Here is a 19,861-nt window from a genome sequence, read left to right as displayed (position 1 = left end):
ATGTAGCTGCCCGAAGAAGGATGCCAGTAAGCTACAGCCTTGTGATGATACACAGATTAATAGAAATGGGTTAATTTAAGATGTAAGAGTTAGCTAGGCACACAACTGAGCCATCGACCAAACAATGTTGTAATTAATATGGCTTTGTGTGATTATTCGGGTCTGGGTGGCCAGGAAATGAAAAAGTAGTCTCTGATTATAATATCCCATCTTTTATTCTGATTTATCAAGAATATCTTAGACGGATACACAAGTGCATGTTTTCAGTCCCCAGATGCATGTAGTCCTAGCTAGTACAGAACCTGAGACGAGATGATCACTTCAGCCCAGGAGTTAAAGGCCAGCCAGAGAAACATAATTAGAACCATCATTATTAAAATAAAATAAAAATGCTTCACTCTAACATGAAAAACCATGAAGTAAGTAAACCTAGATGGAGCTTTTAGATGTTGCTCCAGAAGGCCAGTGTCAGCTTTTAAGGTTTCTCTATATTCAATCCATTTCTTACTGAAAGAACGGTATCCAAGTATCTTCCCATGTCTTGCCCTAGTCATCTACCAAGCCCCACCTCTGGGAAAGAACCTGCCTTGCTGAATGACCCGATAAATTGGAAACTTAAGGTCTGGCAACTGAGTTGAGACCTAACCGTCTGCTCTCACAGTTGTAAATGTGGCTCATATACAAAGAAAAGGAAACTGGAGAAGTTCCTACAAAAGGATGGACACGGATTCTCCACAAGCAGTCTCCTTTTGTTCATATATTTCTCAGAGTGTTTGTTTTTAAATATCCATGCTCAGTTGTTTTCTTCAGAATAGGATAACAAAGAGAGGAGCGAGGAGGCAAATAATTGATAAAATACATAAAAGTCATATCAGTTAACAAGGAACTGGTCCCACCTGGCTTTCCCTTCTAAACATGGCCACATACTCAGCAGTAACAACCTCAAATTCTATTTGAAATATTAATTGAGTATATGATGCAACCTTGCAAAAGGCTTGCTACGTATTGCAAACAAGAGAACCACAAGAAATTAAATGATAATGGCAATTCTATCTAGGCAATTGTGACCTTCCAAGTAAAGAGAGATTTCAAGAAGGCATATAACAAGTGTTTGGGTAGGAGTGCATACAGGATCCCTCTGTCTCTTACCTTCCTGGCTCTCTCAAACTCTTCCCAGTTCTCCCATCACGCCCTCGTGGGCCATAGTCCCATTGAATCTCATGGGCCTCAATGAAGTATTGACGAACTTTGCCTGTGAGTTGTTCCACAGGTGGGTCCATGGAGCAAGAGTCGACCTTATAGAGAGCTTGCATGCCATCTGCAGAAAAGAAAAAAAAAACACATCCTTTCATTTCTACTGCTAAGATTCCTACTCAGAACGGACTTTTCCTTGTTTTGTCTCCTCCAATCCTCTTCTAGTTTCTTAACCTCTATCTCCAAATAAGGCACTTTTCCTGACTCAAGAGCCTGGCTAGTAGAAAGAGCGAGTCCAGGCAATCGCTGATGCATTTACCAGATCTTCATCCTTGCCTTGCAAAAAATCCATGTTGCAGCAACATCATAAAGACTCAAATCAGGAGAGCCAAGTTTAAGCCAACTATGCATTGCTATCTATAAGACTTTAGGCAAGCCCTCAGTATGAGCATACATCTTTTATAAATGAAGAGAATAAGAAAGTCTGCCTCTGAGTGTTTCAAGTGATGTGGACATTGGGACTTTGAACTAGAAAAGCAGGTGAACTCTTTAAGTGGAACTTAAGGGGCCATCCTAATAGGAAAACGGAGGGCAGTGGTACTGAGGGTGATTTGAACTGTGGGGGCCTGGCTCAAGAGTTATCAGAGGAGAAGAATATTAGTATATAGTTGATAGACTGTGATATTCTGGCAAAACAGAAAATTGGTGAAGATGTAATCGAAAAAGGGGTTCATGTTCCAGCCCCAGAGAGCAACGGAACTTGGCAGCTTTGGACACATGGTTGTGACTTTAGAATCAAGGACAGAAGAAAGGGGCTATGGAATCTCCCTTCATGACTAAGGAAAGTCACTGAGGTCAGGTGTGATTCATGAATATCCTTGCATGGAGGCTTAGAGAGGCTATTGTGTGAAGCTGTGAAGATGAAGCCTGAATTGCCTTGGGAACTTCAAGATGCTGAAGATGCCAGAGTTGTGGGATACTTGCCAAGAAGAGCTGCTAACAGGGAGTGATAACAGCCTAAGAGAGACAAGTGTGTTGCAGTCATCAAAGCTGAAAGGAGTTGGATATCTGAAGAACACTCGATATCGAACATGGAGATGCAGAATTTAAAGTTTGCCCAGCTAGATTTCAGTCTTGCTCTGGTCCAGTGTTTCCTCACTATGCTCCCTTTCCCCCATTTTGGAATGGTAATGCAGATCCTGTGCCATTGTATGCTGGAAGCATGTGATCTGTTTTTTTCTTTTTCTTTTCTAGGCGATTAAAGTTAAGAGATTACCATAAGTCTCAGAAGAGTTTGCACATTGAACTTTCTCAGGGGTAAAACTGTTACAGACTACAGGAACTTTTGAAGTTGTAATAAACACATTTTGCATTATGATATAGTTATATGCCTATGGGGTCCAGGGAGTGGAGTGTGGTGGTTTAAATAAAAATGAACCCCACAGTCCTGTAGGAAAGTAGCACTATTAGGAAGGGTAGCCTTGTTGGAGTAGGTGTGACTTTGTTGGAGGACGTGTGGAGGTCACTAATATTCAAGCCAGGCCTGTGTGACTGTCACTTCTTGATGCCTGCAGATAAAAATGTAGAACTCTCAGCTACCTTTCCAGCACCATGTCTGCCTGCATGCCAACATGCTTCCTGCCATGATGATAACGGACTAAGCCAAACCTCTGAACTATAAGCCAGGCCCCAATTAAATGTTTGTCTTTGTAAAAAGTCACCATGGTCATGATGTTTCTTCACATCAATAAAACCCTAACTGAGACAGGAAGATTAAACCCAAAAATTGTTTCTAAATTTACCCAGCACATTAATGGCAGAGTCAAGAAAATTGACTTCATTCTAGTTATTTACATCAAGAAGCCTGGAAGACCTTTTTAGATAGATGGCTCCAAGCTAGAAGCCCCACTTCCTACTGACCATTAACTACACTGCCGTCATATATTCCAAGTGTGAGAAATGCTAGACCTTACTTTTCAAGTGGCTGTTCACTTCACAGCTAATTAACCAGGTTCCAGATTTCTGGGGCACCATCTCAGCAGTCACAAAGGTGGCTGGAAAAATGTGAGCAACATCAGTGCGGTGTCCACGGACGGTCAGTAGCTGTCCATGGAAGAAAGCAGTGTGGACATCTATTTCATTGCCCATGCCAAACAAGTGCCAGGCTACATGTTTCTGCGCACACATGTTCAACTCTGGTAAGTTCCCAAAGACAAACCCATTGATTGCTGCAAAAGAAAATTTCAGAAATTAGGAAAATACAGATAAATGGGAAAGGCCTTACCATCTGACAAAAAGAATAGTGTTCAAATGAGATTTTAAAGAGCAAACTGCACTGAACATATGCCTTATTTTATTTAAATTTTACAGTTAAAAATAATCATTAGTCTCAATTTAAAAAATTGAGAAAACCAAGACATACAGAATTGAAGTTACTTCTATGTACTACAGATCTATTAGGTAAATAAAATCAATATTCTAAATCCAGTGATCTGAGGAAGTTCTCTGAGATGTTTTTCCCAAGCCATTCTTTCCTTTCTGGCCAGTTTCCTTCTGAAATTTCCACAGTACACTGTTACATTACCTGACTATCATGGCCACTGCAATCTATTTTTATCAAACTCAAGATACATTTTAACTACCTAATCTTTCCTTTACATCTCTCCACTAAGATTTCAGCTCCTTTAAGGCTTTGAGTGTATCCCCATAACCAAAGTAGCAAACTATTTCCTTCACAAAGTCAGGCTATTTCTATTCCTAAAATCAGTTCTCTGTACATTTATTTATCTTTAATCAATATAACTAGTTCCTTTAGAGACATTAGTCAGTTATCTATTGAATTCCAGATGTGCTGAGCTCTGTGATTTCCCCAAATATGGGAAACTCTATAGCATAATTTGTGGAGAACTGCATTCATGCTCTCCCCTAATTTAAAAAAATAGACATAAGCCAAAAGTAGAATATAAGGAAGATATTTTGAAGGTAGTAACTTTTCTCCAGAAAATAGATAATTCTGCCATCTTGCATCCTTTTAAAATCAAGGCAATATTAATTACTATATCAGTAGACAACTCATTTAGGTGACTAAGCATATCATGTATGATTCAGAATCAATAATCCTGTCTATTCTACATTATGAGAAAGATATTCTTAATGGCAAGGGAGAAAGATATTCTTAATGGCATAACTGGAGAGATCAGATATGAGATTTGAATTGTGCCATTTTTTGATCCATAATAATATGATCCTCAATATTTTAAAGACAAAAGAAAATGCACATACCCTTGGTCTTTCCACTTACTCTTGATCTTGGTGAATATTAAAAGGACAACATATATGAGTGAACCCAACAAATATTAGGCCTAGTGGAAACTCTGCATAAGATTCTCTATTGTCACAATGCAGTCACTTCCTCCCAGCTTACCATGCATCCTATTGCTTTCTTGAAAGTCTTCATCTTCTTTGTCCACTGAAGTGGGGTCAGAACAGTAAGCAGCAACGTTGTCGTCAAGGTACCAGCTAAGGTTCTCATCTATCACGCTGAAGAGGAGGAAGAAATTATGGTCCACATCCTTCCTCTGAGGTGGGGAGTTACCATCCAGGGTCCCTGGGCAAGCATAAAAAATTATCCTTCATAAGACATTACAAGGGGTTCTCATAAGAAAAAATAAGAGAGGAGGGGAGAGGACCCTAGAGGTCTGTCAACAATAGAAAAGGTTGCTGAGCTCTTTTTCATTTCAAAGCTTGCCAGACGAACCTGTGACATGAAGGAAGAAAACACAGGTCCTAGAATAATTCCCTCCCACCACACTTAGTGCTTAGTGCTTAGACCTAACCCAGTTCCTTCAATCCCTTGGTCTTCAGACCTGACTACTCTTTGGGAATAAGCCATTTCAAATCAAGCAGCTGCATCCTGGTGGCTGCATTTTCCACCTGATTCAACCTAAGCTCTTCTCAGTTACCTTACTCAAATGTGAGTTGGCTGCCATCATCAGTAACTTGAATTTTAAAAGTGAAATAGGAAATAACAGAAAAGTAGTGTAATTATTTGGTGAGTGGTTTTTTCTTTCTTTCTTTCTTTCTCTTTTTTTTTTTTTTTTTTTTTTTTTGAGGAGAGGATGGTAGGGTTTGAGACAGGGTTTCTCTGTAGCTTTGGAGCCTGTCCTGGAACTAGCTCTTTTTGACCAGGCTGGCCTCGAACTCAGAAATCCTCCTGCCTCTGCCTCTCGAGTGCTGGGATTAAAGGTGTGTGCCGCCGCCACTTGGGTTGGTCAGTGTTTTTTAAAGGTAATGAAATAGACATAGCAGTGGGAAAAGAGTTTGACAGGCTAATAAATGGGAACCACTCAGTTTGCTTCTCAATATGATCTTGATTTAACTATCTCATTGATTCCCATAGATGTCCCAAATTGCATCTTATGGCTGGTTGTCTGGGTAAATACCTCTTTTACAGGTGATAAGGGGTCCTATGAGACCAGTTGCAATGTCTCGTGGAGCATCTACATGAGAATGGTAAATCCAAGTGAGGCATGCCGGGTCTGCATCAGTGGGTGCATGGCCTTCTGGAATAGTCCAGTTGTATACATGGTAGCCTCCAGGGGGAACAGAATCGTCAGCTTTCAAGGACCCAGAAGAACCATCTGGATATAGTGAGCCTACAAAATAAAAATGTGCATGTCTAGTACCAGGGTGAGCAAGATTATAGCAGTTATAGAATTAAAGAAAAGGCATTAATCAGTGAGATCACTCATTAGGCATAAGCTGATAGAGCAATCTTGATGGCCTGAATTCAATCCCAAGAATTCACGTAAAGCTGGAAGGAATAAACACATTCCACAAAGTTGTTTTCAACATGCATACTGTGGCATTCACATGCTCCCCTGACACACACACATCATATACTCATACACAATGATAATAAATTTTGTTGGGAAATCCAAAATATGTGTGGTACTTAGGTTACGTCTAAGGTTCAGTACTATGGTTTTCTAAACCTCAGTACTCACATGGCAAAAGAGAGAAGCAACTATAAGTTATGTACTACCTCTGGTATTAAAAAATCTTTCTACACCCTCTTCCCTACACATTCCTGAGCCCTGGGAGAAGGGACACAATATAAATATTCCAATTAGAGCATTTCTCAGTTCGTAATTCTCTACATATTGATCAGTAGTGGGTCTCTGTATTAATAGCCATCTACTCCAAAAAGAAGCTTCTTTGATGACTCTGGAGGTGTTTTCTGGGTCTAAGAGGGAAGATGTATGCATAAACCCACAGTGGCAGGAACTGCATGCACACGACCTGAAAAAGATCGAGCCAAGAAAAATTCAAGCACAGAGAAGAGAGTGAATAAAGGAGTTTTCCCTTATTTGCTGCTGGATGTGGTCCCTGAGAGGCTACTCATGCGCATACTGCCAACACTAAGGGAGGACTCAAAAAGAGCGCATGAAGTTGGGAAGAGGGAATAGTGGTGCAAGGATAGGGAAGATACTGGAGAAGAGGGTTTGGGGGAGGGGATGTGAATTTGATAATTGACTTTTAAATATTAAAATTAAGTAAAACTAATTAAAAGAGTTGTGAGATAAATAGAAATCACTTGGGAAGAACTATAGTCAAAAAAGTCATGTTTAGCTTAAATGATGTGAAATCAAAGAAAAAAGAAGACCTTCTTTCCAAACTCCCATGGCAGTACAGTTAGTTCTAGTAACACTCAGGAGTTGGAGGGTCTCTAGTTAAAACACTAGCCTGGGGTATATAAGGAGACGCCACCTGAGGGTAATGGAAGTCCTTGATTTCATGCACTCACTTTGAAATACAAAGAGCACACAGTCACACTTTAACTTAAAGCCATGACCAGTGGGCTTATTTTCTCATTTTAGAGAAAATAAAACAGTGAGTAATTTTATTTCTTTACATTAAAAAAATCTCTTCTAACAAACATTGGTTGTTTGATGCCGGGTTTCGCCAGACATCCCAAAGTACCTTGGAATGCAATTTCCTCCTGCCTCTGCCTCCTAAGTGCTGAAATCCTAGGTATGTATAACCATACTACTATTTACTACCTCATGATTTACAAAGTGTATTTTGTTACATATACCTTAAGAACACCCAATTTTATTCCTTTTATTTGTGGCATTAAACTTTGAGTAATCTCTCCTCATTCTTATCCATTCTACGCCCCACCCTCTGGTAATGGCTATTTTAATGTCAACTTCCATGATAACCATTACTTTAGATTCCAAAAAATAATCAAATCTTATAGTATTTATCTTCCTGTAGCTGATGTAGTTCACTCAATGTAGTGCCCTTCCAGGTTACTCTATCGTGTAATAAAACAAAGTATTTATTTCTCTCTAAGGGTGAATATCATTCAAATACATACACACATATATATGTATATGTGTGTGTATATGTGTGATTTTCATATTCAAGTATAATATATAATATATAACATTCATATACAGAATTTATTTTTGCAACTCTGGGGATGGGACCCAGTGCCTTGCAAATCTATCCCTCATATCCTCAGTTCTATATACCATTTTCTTTGTTCATTCATCTGTAGATGGACATTTGGGATAAGTATATAATCTCGCTGTTGTGCATAGTGCTACAATAATCATGGGAATATATGTCTCTTCAACATGATTCTATCATTTCCTTTTGGATATACACCTAGTAATGGGATTTCTGGGCACTAATATAGTTCTAATTTTAGGAGTTGAAGATTGGTACCTGATAGGTATATTAATTTACCTTCCTACAAACAGTATAAAGGAGTTCCTTCTCTGTGCATCCTCATCCCAAACCAGAGCTACCAACTTCCCACTTTAATTCCCTCATTAATTACAATACTTATTTTAGGCCATTGTGCCTCGAAAGTTAGAAGATGCTAAAGAATAAACTGGACATACTCTTTAAAAATAACAGCTCTTCTGGAAGATTTTGGAATCAGAATAGCACTCCATTACTTTCACAGAACTTTTCTCTCAAAAGGATACTCAAATAGTTAGTAGAAACAGAATTCCAAGAGTTCCTTGCAATGAAACAGGGAGTGTGTCGTCATGCTCCTCATGTAGAATCTGAAGCCCAGAGAAGTGCAATGTCTTGCCCAGGTTACCCAGTGTAGGTATGGGTAGACAGCCATGTTCACTCTAAGTAAAGTTTTGCTGTGGCAAATCAGTAAGTAAGAAAAAAACTATATTGGACTGAGCATGATAGCATCGAAGCACTCAGGAGCCTTAGGAAGGAGAATTGTGAGTTCTAAACCATCCTCAGCCACAGACCAACATTCTGTTCAAAAGACCAAGAAAATGGAGAGAAGGGTAATTCTTGTTCTAAAGTCCTCTATCTCATGTGGCAGTAAAGAAAAAGTGATACTTTGTAGAAAAGGAAGAGAGGAAAGGTAGACTGCTTTACCTTCTGAGTCCTTCTCATAGAAAACTCCATGAGGGTGAATAGTATAAGGCCGACTTGCAAAATTCTTCAGGTGGATACGCATGACATCCCCCACCTCAGCCTGTAACAGTGGTCCTAGGAAGCCCAACCAGGCAGGCTTGGCTACTTCAACAGTGTATGTGCCGTCACTGTATTCCTTATAGACAGTCTTCTTGTAACTACTCCCTATCCTGTCTTTGCCAGACTTTAGGAAGCTGGAAGCCACTCTGAGAAAATGCAAGACAGAATTACAACTTTTCTACCATCTTCAAGCAACTGGAAGCTTCTTTCCTAGAGAATGCTGACAAAAGAAAAGAGGAATTGGATTGTACTTGTGAAAAGGCGATATGAAGTAGAAAGTCGAGTCATATGAAAATGCTGGAATCTGACCAAATTTCAACATACAAAGAGTCATTTTTACATGGTGCAAACAAGAGTACATTGGCAAGGAGACAACCGACTGTAGAATGACTCCTTTTAAATGACAACTCCTCAATCTCGCAACCCTTAGCGTCGTGCAGCTATAGAGAGGGCAGAACATCATAGTGGTTATGACCATAGGCTTTGGATATTTTGTAGAAAATATCAGCTGCTCCATTTCCATATTACTGGAACATTCAACAGGCTACCTTAGCTTCTATGTACATAATTTCACCATCTTCCAAATGAAGATTATTGCAGGATCTGACTTTCAAAGTTGTTATGGTGACAGAAAATTATATTTATATGTCTGGGGTCTTAAAAATGTGTAGTTAGCATGTACAACACCTTGGATTTGAATCTTGGAACTATGAGGGAAAAAAAGTAATTGAAAACTCTAGGAATCTTTAGGGTAGTACCTGGAAAATTGCAGAAGCTCAATGCTATTACTTCAAATTATTAAGATGAGTGGCTAATGGTTGCTCTTTTAAGAACAATTTCAATACAAGAGTTATGACGCCAAAGTTGAATGAATGGTTAGAGTCAAACAACAGCTTATGCTGGTCATAGATCTCAGTTGTAAACACTTGCCTACAATATATGAAGTCCTAGGACTGATGCCTGCACTACAAAACCAGAAAGAGAAAAGCCGAGTTGTGAGTACTGCAAGATGAAAACTGCTGAGCTTCGGGGAGATAAGATGAACCATTACTGTAAAAGATGCTTCCATACGTTCATTCGCTGTCTTTAACTTTTGCTGAAGCATCAACCAGTATGAAGATCAACCTTCCCATTGTTTGGGAGCTTGAGGCAGGATGAATGTTGTGAGTTCAAACATGGCAAGAGTTATGTAGTGATCTCCAGAACAGCCTGTGGCATGGTACAAGTAAGTTCTTGTCTCAGAAAACAAAGGAGAGAGAGAGGAGGGAACAGAGATGAGAGAAAGAGAGCGGATCAGAGGATGCAGGGAGTGAAAAATAGAAGAGAAAAGAAAAGAGAAAAAGAAAGTTTAATCCTGTGAGGGGTACAGTGGTAAAAACAGAATCTACTTTACAGAGATTAGACTCCTAGCACCTCCATCTACGAGCTATGGGATTTGGATTAGTCACTTGACTTCCATGAGCCTGTTTTCTCATCTATAAAATCAAGATTGCCTATAGTTACATGTTGCTCTGTGGTAGAGTTCATACTTATCATGTACAAGATCGTGGGTTCTATCCTCATACCACAATATTGACAATATTCATACTTCTTAGGGGGTTTTCAGGAATTGAATGATGTATTTGTAGATGTCTAGTATGGCATCTCCCCTAAAGCTCTTGTCTATGAACTATCTGTTACTATCGTCTCCTTGCTTATAAGATGTTTTCACGCATCTAGAATTCTGGTAGCTCCACCAGACTACAAGAGCATGGTTCCACTTCATGTGTCTCAGAAATACTGCATACATTTCATTTTAAAACGATAAGCCAAACAACTGTTAATGGATGAGAATTATGAATCCCATTTTAAACGAAAAGGAATATGGACTTATCTTCAGAAATCTAAAAATGCTATAGTGTTTCATTGCTGAAAAGCAAACTTGGGATGGGATGTTGGGTCCTAAATCAACTTCCTTTCCATGAAAGCTGTTGTTGCATGTGTGGTCCAAAGAGATGGGAAGCTGGCTGTTATCATACCCTGAGAAAGTACCCTCAAAAGACTACCTCTTGACCTCAAGAATATCCTCTTTTATCTCTGCTTCTAATAAGACACAAGATAAAACCTACATGTCATTGTTCAGAGGCTGATTTGTGATGATATTTCTTCCTCTGGGAGCATAGTCCCATGTCACATTTTCAATGGCCAGGTAGTAATCTCGAATAGCCCCATCAGTTGGTAGAAGCCACAAGGAGTTCATGAACAGTAAAGTCCAGAGGAAATGGCCTGGATTCATGGCTCACACTACTTGGAGAAACCGGGAATGGAATCTGCTGGTATGAAAAAAAAGATAAAAGAGGACAAAGAAATTTTACATGTATCTGGGAAACTGTAGAGCAAGGAACAGATGAAATGGCTGAAAAAAACAAAACCCAATTAACCCAGGTGTTTTCTTTAAACTCACTAGATTCCTTTCAGTCCAACAAATATTCAGTGGCCTCGATACATAGGTTGTTAGAGAACAAAGTTAAAAATTCACCTGTACTACTAATCATGCATTGCTTCCTTCAGAAGAGAAACCTCAATTCTGTTCTTTCAGCAGTATAGACGCAAGAATGTACTCTGACCCTTAAATCAGGAAACAGTCATCGGAATCACGATTAGACTATACTGACTGACTTGGTACCTTAATCAAGTCAGTAATTCTTCCTTTGCCTGTTTCCCCTTAAGCAAAATGTGACTCATAGTTGCTACTTCCCATAATCAATAAATTATATTTAGAAACACATGAGAAATCATCAAAAGACATTTACTGGAATATTCATAGACCCAAAATGAGAACTGCCAAAATGCCAATCAATATTAAAATGGCTGAGTAAATTGCATTTTATTTACACAATGGAACTCAGAATGGCAGTAATAATGAACAAGCTATGACTATGCACAGAACTATGGGCAGATGTGGCAAATGCAACTCTAAAGAAAGAAACAAATCAAAAAAAAGCATACATGCTATTTGATTTTACCAGGTAAATGGAAAATTACAGCAAACAAACCCTTGCTACTAGATGTAAGGATGGAGGTGAGAAAAGAGCTCAGATGTTTACTACTTGCACACTGTCCATTGGTCCCTGAGTTCCATCTCTAACACTATAAAAATAAATGAAAGATAATGTTCACCCTTGAAGCAAACATCAATGACTATGAAGGGAAGAGTCATGTTCTGTTTCTTTATCTATATTCAATTTATATAAATGTGTTCAGTTTCCGACAATATTCTGAGCAATACAGGATTTATAGACATTTTCATGTGTTTCATTTTGGGTGTTAAGAAGGTAAAATGATAGAACAAAACTAAATGAAAACACCAGAGGGAAGTAGTTAGAACATCTTAGAGTCTCAGCTGGTTCCCAATGCTGTATATAAATTCATTTCACAGGTTCCATCCTGAGTCACTGCCATACCCAGACTTCCAGTTTCTTATTTCAGTGTTTTAAACAAGAAGGTTAGAATTCTTTTGAACCAGGGAGGGAGGCTCTAAGTCATACCAAATATAGATCAAAACCAGAAACATAAGTACACATTAACATTTGCACACATGGTTTTACTTAAAATCACAGATGCACATATTTACAGCCACATACAGTCATATTGTCAACATAGAGACAGCATCACCGTCAGAATAACAACAATAATACGCAAGTGTCTATTGTGTCAATTGTGTGCTCATTCTAACCATCTAACATAAATTAACTACTTTATGCCTGACAACCACCCTATGAAGTGGATGTCATTATTCCCCATGGTATAGTGGAGGAATTGGAGAACAGAGACGTAAAGTAATGTGTCCAAGGCCGCCTTAGTTAACAAATGTTGGAGTTGGGATTTAATTCCAGGAAATATGACTCCACCACCTAGGACGCTGACACAAAACAAACTTGCACACTCGCTTGCATGCACACTGAAAGTATGCATATACTCACAGCCACAGCTATGTCTAGAAAAACTGCACACATTCTACAATATGCAATTTCATGTGGCTATGTTTACTTTAGAAAAAGAGAGATAATCATAATAATGATAATAACTATGTTTCACCAAGATATGACTAAACACAAAACACCATGTTGAGTGCCTTAAACAAACTGTTTCATTAAATATTCATCTCAAGCAAAAGTAATAGGAATTATTACCCCAAACTAAAACTCAGTCTCTATTGGGTGTGGTAGTGCATGACTAATTTCAGCACTCAGGAGATTGAGGCAGAAGGATTACATGTTCGAGCCCAGCCTGGGCTACATACAGAGAAGAAACTCTGTAAAATTAATGAACTATCTAATTAATTAACTCAAGCCTTAGTACCACAAAAATTTTTAAAAAGGTGGCTAGATTCACACATGGATAGAAAGGACTCAGATGTTTATCCTAAATAGGGCCAGATACTTACTCTGATTAAAATCAAACTTAAAGATTTTTTTAAAAAAATAAACTCTCAGGCTCTTCAGTATATAGCAACTGTGTAAGTATTAATCACCAATCTCCATATTATGTTTGGCAGAAAGCACTACATGTAAAGACAGGCCTGTTTGGGGGGTACTTCTCGCAGAAACCTGCCTGCCCCACAGATTGATAATATAACCTGATAATTATTTAACAGCTATGATCTTGCTTACTCATAGGTAAAGTGAATTTATTATCAGCCTTGGAGGAATAAATCAGAAATTTTACCTAAAAGAGGCTTAGTAATATCAGTGTTTAGAAGACAGGAGATAGTTCCTACTATAAGCTTTTCCTTCTCTCTCCTGGCTAGCTTGCTAATATATCCTTGCTGTTTCCTAAAAAATTGCCTTTATTTACCACATTGGACTACAAACTCCTTGAGAGTGGATGGAAAGTACTCTAGGTGTCTGTGTGTCTACTGTCAGATGAGGTACAGAAGGCCCAGTAGTCAGGCTAGAGCAGCTACTACTGAAGTGAAAGACAGAGGAATAGGCATGGCTCTTCCAACCTGTTTGCTCCAGTCTAGTTTCTAGCACTAGCTTGAACAGTGACTTCAGGCAAATTTCTTTACTTTAATGAGCCCCAGTTTCTCATCTATAAAACAGGGAAAGACACAGAGCTAAACTATACAGTACTTACATTGTAGAAGTTACGGAAATGTTATAATCTAATGGGACACACATATGCATAACTATGAAAAATGTGGCATTTAAAAAGTTCTCAAAGACTCGTTTCTCTCACATGATGCCAATACTCACATTTCCTGACGAAACACAGGTACCGTCACATGTACCTACATACAATACCATGCATGGACATACAGTTAGCCATCCCTTAGGACCCTCACACTGGAAGGAGAAGCCTTTGTTCAATGGGTGCCTGATTGTAACCTGGACCTGGTTCAAACTTCCTCCTCAAGGGTTAACATCAAGGCAGCTGTGCCTTCAGCTTATTTACCTAGAGAGAAAACAGTTCCAGGTAAGAGATCCATGATTGCAGTCTCACCTGATAGTCTTGGAAATGTCTGGAGATGCTTAGTGCAGAATTAATAAGCAGTCAAGTTTGAAAATGGTGACTAAGATCCCACAGTCTAGATAATATAGAACCTAGCAGTATCAATGTGCTCTTCATATCTGAAACCTTATTTCTCATAGTCCTGTAAGATATGGATTGCCTTCCATGTTTTCTATGCAGTGCAGAGGCTTTGGCGTCACACCTCCTAAACAAAGCCTGGGGCCACCAGAGTCTTCATCTTTAATACTATTTGTTGCCTCAGAGTCATGAAGATTAAATACATAATAACAATCTATACATGTACATAGTGCAAATAAGTGTTGATGTACAGAAGCTAGTTATGAAAAAATAGTGGCTATTATCATTAAAACTGAGGAAGTAGATTTGAACATATAACCAACCACTATCACAAAGCTTTTCCAGTTTTGATTTTGTTGGTTTGTCTCCTTATTTTTCTTTTGGGTTCTGGGAATCAAACCCAAGTCATTTCACAAGCAAGGAAAGTACTTCCAGCCCAAACCTTATAATATTTTGGATAATGACAGACATATATACATTGTACACATCAGTAACACATTCAATGTACAGAAGCATTCTTACAGTGGTATAAAATGCACTCATTCCAAGCTGACATTCTCTTCTCAGAAGAAACTTGATTTAATGTGAACTAGACCTTGGGCCAGTTATGGTGACACACACCTATAATTCTAGTACTCGTGGAGGTGATGGGTGAGGCAGGAAGATCAAGAGTTCAAAAGCCAGTCTGGGCTATATGGTAAATTCTAAGTTAACCTGCTGTCTCTAGCTCCGTTTCTCGGTCTCTGTGTCTGTCTGTCTGTCTGCCTGTCTGTATGTATGTATGTATGTCTCTCTGTCTCTGTCTCTGTCTCTCTCTCTCTCTGTGTATGTGTGTGTGTGTGTGTGTGTGTGTGTGTGTGTGTGTGTGTGTATAGAAGCAGAATTTAGCATCAGATAAATTTAGTTGTGAGTACTATGTGTTTTGTGTTTAAATAAGATAAGTGGATATAGAATCTGGAACTTATCAAGCATCTTGTAAGGACTAGTTTCTCTTCCTTTAAATTACTGACTTCCTATCTTTCTGCCTTGAGACTGAGTTTGGCATTGCTGTTGTCCTTTATGTTGTTTACTTTGGTTTTTATCATACACTTTAAGGGCAGAGGAAAGGAAGAACCCATAAACTTACTTTAGAACCACTTGGACATTTCATGATAAATGTGGAAAGTATCCAAGCACCAATAAAAAGAGAGAGAGGAGAGAGGAGAGAGAGAGAGAGAGAGAGAGAATCACTTCCCTATTCACTGTTTATTCATTATGTGACACTGAAAAGCTATGCACCTTCCTGACCCTCAGATCCTAGTTTCTTAAATAGTGAAAATCTATACCTTGGGCCTCTCAGTGGTTTCCTATGAAGACCAAATGAGATGAAAGACATGAAATCTCCGTGGAAACTTTTCATCAGGTCTGTGACATATTTCTTGCTGCTGGGCCTGCAGAGAAAAGCCAAACCTGTGTAGGAAAAGGAAAACAAGAAAGGAGATGAATAAGGTGAGCGTGAGTGCTGGGTAAAAGCAAAGAGGAAGTCTCTTTAAGAAGAAAGAAATTAAGAGCCATTCAGAGGAAAAAGCTAAGGGCACTTTCTGGGCTACTTGGAATTCAGTATGATTTAATTGATGTACACCGAAATCTCGCTTCAACCAGAGTAGAAAGTGAAGCCTCTCCTTCCTCTCAGTTACCATGGTCCCCTGGCCTAGACCTTAGCAACCACGGCAATTTGCATCAAGGTTTTCCCTAGAATTTGCAAGTTGCTTCTTTACTGTGATAATGCTTTTTTTCTCTCCCTGTAGTCTTGTCTTAGTTAACTAGGCTGGGTTTAAAAGGTTCAGCCTAAATTTTAAGAAGTCACTAAACTGAATAGGAATTTGAAGCTATCTTCAGTGAGCCCTGCCTCCAGTCTCTCTGAGCAGCCTTCCTAAGATTCGCCTGTCAAGATTCTTTTTTTGGCTCCCTGATTTCTTAACGTTTTATCACTCTGTTGATAGAAAAAAAAAGTGGCATCAATGACCCTCAACCAAATTCCATCTCTTGCCTGTATGAGTTATAATTCAGCAAATTATTTTCACTTCTGTGAGCCTCTGCTTTCTCATCCTCAACCTGGGGATTCTGATTATTTCAATTGTTTCACAGGACAGGTTTGGTTTGAGACTCAGACAAATGATCAATATCCGAGACAGGATACAGATATTTTGTTTGTATGGTATATGCAAATACTAAAGCAGATACTCAGTACTGAGAAACCTGAATAAACTATACTTACATATCTACCAAGTCTTTAGAAACCATTTTTATATGTCTGTGGCTCTGAGATACTTAGAAAACTGAGACCACAGTGGTAAAATGGTTGGTTCAAAATCATGCAGTCAGTTCCCAGGAAGGTCAGAATTCGGATCGATGCCTAATAATTTTTTTCATTGAGCATTAAGTACTTTTTAAATGATTCTTAAAATAATTCACTTTCTTAGTGTGACTCAATTACTCAAATCACACTCATAGTGTGACTCTATCTGTGCCTATCTTGTCTGAAAAATATGAAAGTTAGCATAGTTGTTTTTAAGGGTTGTAACCTTAAATTCATGGAATTTACAGTCCATTTTCTCAATAAAACTTCCCAACCTGAGAGACAGAAGATGAACAGGCTGTTTAGACAGCAAAATGAATTATTCTCAACGACTTCAAGATTGTCCCAGAAACAGTGGAATCAGTGAGATTCTGGCTATTTTGGCTAGAGGAACAAAAGGAAGGCAATCTATTGTCTCCTGTTACTTCCCTGTGCACCTAACTAAACTTCCTCCAACTCATCGGTCCACCTACTTTCTTTCCCAGTGACCCTGGACTCTTCTAAAGCTAACTGAATAAGCATTTTGCAAAGGAAGGCAAGTGAGGTTGTTTCAAAAGAGAAAGAATCTTACCTTTGTTAGGGAAAACCCTTCCTTCCTTTCTTCCCTCCTTCCTTCCAAATTCATGTCAGCGGCCCATCAGTGCAGAACTGCAGACCCCAGCCTGAGCCTGCCAGCCCTGTTTACTTAGTAAACACGGCTACAAAGCTCTTCCCATGAATTAAATCTAGGACTCCTGTCTGGCGAGGATTACTGACTGGGGTGAGTGAAGGGGGGAGGGGACAGTGCTGGGTGCCCTCTTTTCCACAAACTAAACTACTGGAATGTCCTGTTCCCGCCGGTTTGGTACAAAACCCGGGGTGGTTCTTTGACAACATCCGGGTGTTTTCCAAATCCTGGTGAGGATCTCCGGAGGAATTACAAGGAGGTGTAGCTTGCTAGAAGGCTTTGCTGAACTGGGTTCAAAACGCATCTTCAGTGTGGCCAGCCAAAGCCTGCAGGCAGATTCCAACTGCCTGGGTTAAGAAACAGGAGGACAGGGGGTATAACTCGTTGATAGAAATGCTGATAATCATAGTGACAATAGTAATGCCACAATGCTCTCTTAAAAATTAAACTGTCGTCTGTTTTTTTTGTTTGTTTGTTTGTTTTGTTTTGTTTTGTTTTGTTTTTTGCCAAACACCATTTGTGCTCCTGCAAAGAAAAGGCAGTGAAAAGTCACTGGACTCAACAGAACCTATGTCCTGGCTTTTCTGGCTTGGAAGCAAGAACTAGTTGAGAGAATTTGGCCTAGGCCCTTACTTCACTGGGCCTCTTTCCATTTGTGTGATTAGGGCCTTAAAGTAGACATGAACCCATTCATCTCTGTAAAATTACAAATCTAGGAATCTATGACGGTGTATTCTCAGTGTTAAGAGCAGTTGAGAAAGAAACATACATAAGGAAAGAATGAATGAAGAGAATGTCATGAAGATACAGCTGAATACCTTGTCATGTTAGGAGGGGCTATTTCTACCCACCAGACTCCCCAGCCCCAGGATGGGTGTTGGTAAGAGGGCAGTCGACTATCTGGTGTCCTTACTTTGTGACGAGGAGATCTCCACGGAGAGCAGACTGTCTTCTTCACGTTGGCTGTATATGCTTCCTTGCCCCGAACCTGGAACACCTGGAGTAGGGGCCACGAAAAAGAACTTTCATAAGACTGAAAGTCCCACTGAGCTGGTAGGGCAAAGTCTGAGTCATAAACAACTAGAGGTTTTAAGTATACTCAGCCACTGAGGAGCTGCCCTGCAAATTGCAGCGTAAGCCAAGGGAAGTGGAAGTACAAGCAAAGAGAAGGGAGGAGCCGCCAGACTCAGCTACCTCAGAGACATGCAGCAGTCAACAGCAGCTGGATTGGTTCAAAGCAGCACCTGCCTGACATACTGTGGACTTTGAAGCTAGAGGGGGAAGGTGGGGACCAAACCCATTAACCTGGGATCTAAGTCCAGGCTCTAAGGCATTTATGACAGGGAAGGGAGGGGAAGGAATAAGGTCTGCGCTCTGACTCACGAAACACAACAAGAAGCAGGTCATTATAGATGCCCTTCAGTCAACACAGTAAAGACTACGAAAGGCAAGCAAGGCAAGATTTCCGGGTTTGTATTATTTTTTCACAGATTTCACTAAGAGTGTAAGAGGCTAACATGTCTTACAAAAATCTTGCATGTTTCTGGTGCTTTCTCCTAGGAGTCATTTAAAACATATTTTTAAGTGGTTGCCTATAGACCACAGGTTGGCAAGCTTTAATGTAAAGTGTCACTTGGTATATATTTTATTTCTCTAGAGTAGATAGTTCCTTTGTGGTATAACTTTTAAAACTATAGTTATAACTCATACATCTATCCATATTTTAACAATAAAAAATATAAAATAAAAAAGCAAGAGACAAGATTTGGGCTATGAGCTATGGAGCTTTATTCTTTTCTTTTCCTTTCTTTCCTTTTTAAATATATGAACATTAACATGAAATTTGTGTCTAGTGTCCTTGATTGAAATTGCAATTTGCCATTTCCAGATAATGCAAACTTGGAAAAGTATTTTAATCTTCTCAAATGTAAGTTTTACTCTTTGTGAAATATGTTTTACCTTTGTTTTATAGGGCTATTATGAGGAGGGAAATAAAATTATATATGTGAACATTGTGACTGGCACATAGTCTAATAACAGAAATGATGGTTGCCTTAATTTTATTAAAGGTATAAAACTAGGGCTGGTGATGTATCTTAGTGGGTAACAGCTTGAAAACTATGCACAAAGCCCTGTGGCCAATGGGTAGTATCATAGGAAACCTGGGTTGGTGGAAAATGTCTGTAATACCAGCAGGACACAGAAGAAGGACAATCAGAAGTTCAAGGTCATCTTTGGTTTCATATTGATTTCTATGTCTGCCTAGGGTATATGAGACTAAATAATAATTTTCTTATTAATAAAAATGGTATGAAATATGGTAAATTGTGGTGGTTTGAATGAGAACTGTACCCCTGGGCTCATATATTTAAATGCTAAATCACCAGTTCATGGAAGGATTAGGAGGCATGACCTTGTTGGAGTAGGTGTGTCTCTGGAGCTGTGTTTTGAGGTTTCAAAAGCCCATAGCAGCCAGGTGCGCTCTCTCTCTCTCTCTCTCTGTCTCTCTCTCTGTCTCTCTCTCTGTCTCTCTCTCTGTCTCTCTCTCTCTCTCTCTCTCTCTCTCTCTCTCT

At 39.2% G+C, this 19,861-nt stretch overlaps 1 protein-coding gene across 6 annotated transcripts in view; it reads right to left on the bottom strand.

Moving 5' to 3' along the window:
- Heph (hephaestin) overlaps nt 1–18,389 on the bottom strand; it is an 81,372-nt gene extending 62,983 nt beyond the window's left edge. For 2 of the 6 annotated variants that reach the window (XM_038316135.2, XM_038316139.2), the window contains exons 1-8: nt 18,202–18,389; nt 15,609–15,732; nt 10,821–11,021; nt 8,614–8,858; nt 5,637–5,849; nt 4,619–4,801; nt 3,168–3,422; nt 1,150–1,318 (exon numbers count right to left, since the gene is read on the bottom strand). In XM_038316135.2, coding sequence (XP_038172063.1) covers nt 1,150–1,318; nt 3,168–3,422; nt 4,619–4,801; nt 5,637–5,849; nt 8,614–8,858; nt 10,821–10,987 — 1,232 coding nt within the window. In that variant the 5' untranslated portion in view covers nt 10,988–11,021; nt 15,609–15,732; nt 18,202–18,389. Of the gene's footprint in view, nt 1–1,149; nt 1,319–3,167; nt 3,423–4,618; nt 4,802–5,636; nt 5,850–8,613; nt 8,859–10,820; nt 11,025–13,949; nt 14,149–15,608; nt 15,733–17,192; nt 17,400–18,201 lie in introns of those variants that run through there. The other 4 variants (XM_038316136.2, XM_038316137.2, XM_038316138.2 and 1 more) reach the window with 4 other exon arrangements.
- Nucleotides 18,390–19,861: the final 1,472 nt, after the last annotated feature.

Source organism: Arvicola amphibius, chromosome X, assembly GCF_903992535.2.
Source record: "Arvicola amphibius chromosome X, mArvAmp1.2, whole genome shotgun sequence".
Lineage (NCBI taxonomy): Eukaryota > Metazoa > Chordata > Mammalia > Rodentia > Cricetidae > Arvicola > Arvicola amphibius.
This window is presented reverse-complemented; position numbering and strand designations above follow the sequence as displayed.